The 1,029-nt window shown below is 56.2% G+C and overlaps 1 protein-coding gene across 1 annotated transcript; it reads right to left on the bottom strand.

The window, feature by feature from the left end:
• Positions 1-417: 417 nt before the first annotated feature.
• On the bottom strand, positions 418-729 carry KVP17_000441 (uncharacterized protein; the record flags this gene model as incomplete). The annotated part of the gene is made up of 1 exon (XM_068522266.1): positions 418-729. The coding sequence occupies one exon, from the start codon at positions 727-729 to the stop codon at positions 418-420; it is 312 nt and encodes a 103-aa protein (XP_068378861.1).
• Between the last annotated feature and the right edge of the window lie 300 nt (positions 730-1,029).

Here is a 1,029-nt window from a genome sequence, read left to right as displayed (position 1 = left end):
GCGAAAACGCCTTCGGAGCTTCAGGGGAAGAGCCTTCCGTCTCCTTGGTGTGGGAACCACGTCAAGCAGACGTCACTGCCGTATCTTTCTCAGGAACTGCCTCTCCAGGAGCCCATGCCTCCAACGTCCGCGGACGGTACCCAGAGTACCACGACGGTTTCACAGGAGTTAGGCCGCGAAACTCATCAAGGAGTTTTTCCAGATCCGATCGACACTCGCCAGGGCCAGCCCTGGCGAATCCAGGAAGAAATGGACCCTCGCCTCACGAGGTGCGGACCGTATCTTCCAAGGTACGATCCGTATCTACCGAGATACGGCCCGTATCTTTCGGATCTGCGGCCAAGGTACGTTCCGTATCTCGCCGGATCGGCGCTCACGGATCCTCCGAACGAGAGCAAGGTCTCCGATAGGGTCACTTCAGCCCTTCCTGATGCACTCTCCGACACTGTGGCCCCACAATTCGACTCCACTTCCGCTAGCAAGAACTCGCTCGGCGAAGAACGGCATGACGATTACGTCCTCAAGCTCCCGGAAGACGTCAATAGAGAGCTTCTGGGCGTGGACCCCGTGGGGACTGATGATCCGACTCAAGACGAGAAAGAAGAGATAGTCGAGTTCAAGGATACGAACGCCTCCAACGAAACACAAACGGCTCTCCGACAACTCCTGGTCAGATACGATGGGCTCTGGAGGGGGGAGAGACGAGGCTGCGCTGCGGTAATGAGCCATCGTATTACTACCACGTCAGATAGACCGATTGTGACACGACCGCGCTCGTTCACCCCGGCTCAACAAAGAGTTCTGCAAGAAGAACTCCAAGTGATGAAAGCAGCTGGAGTCATCGAACCTTCGAACTCCCCTCACGCGAGCGAAGTGGTTCTGGTGAAGAAGAAGACTGGAGGATGGCGAGTCTGTATAGATTATCGGAATGTTAATGACGTTACCGTACCCGATCAATACCCGCTCCCTCGGATCGCTGACCTCGTTCGAGAAGTACGGCAATCTCGCTTCTTCGTCGCCCTCGACCTC

The sequence above is a fragment of a genome (assembly GCF_019968985.1).
Source record: "MAG: Porospora cf. gigantea B chromosome Unknown PgB_NODE_13059_length_1029_cov_1202.32, whole genome shotgun sequence".
In the NCBI taxonomy this organism is placed as follows: domain Eukaryota; phylum Apicomplexa; class Conoidasida; order Eugregarinorida; family Porosporidae; genus Porospora; species Porospora cf. gigantea B.
The sequence above is the reverse complement of the archived record's forward strand: the minus strand, read 5'-3'. Positions and strand labels throughout refer to the sequence as shown.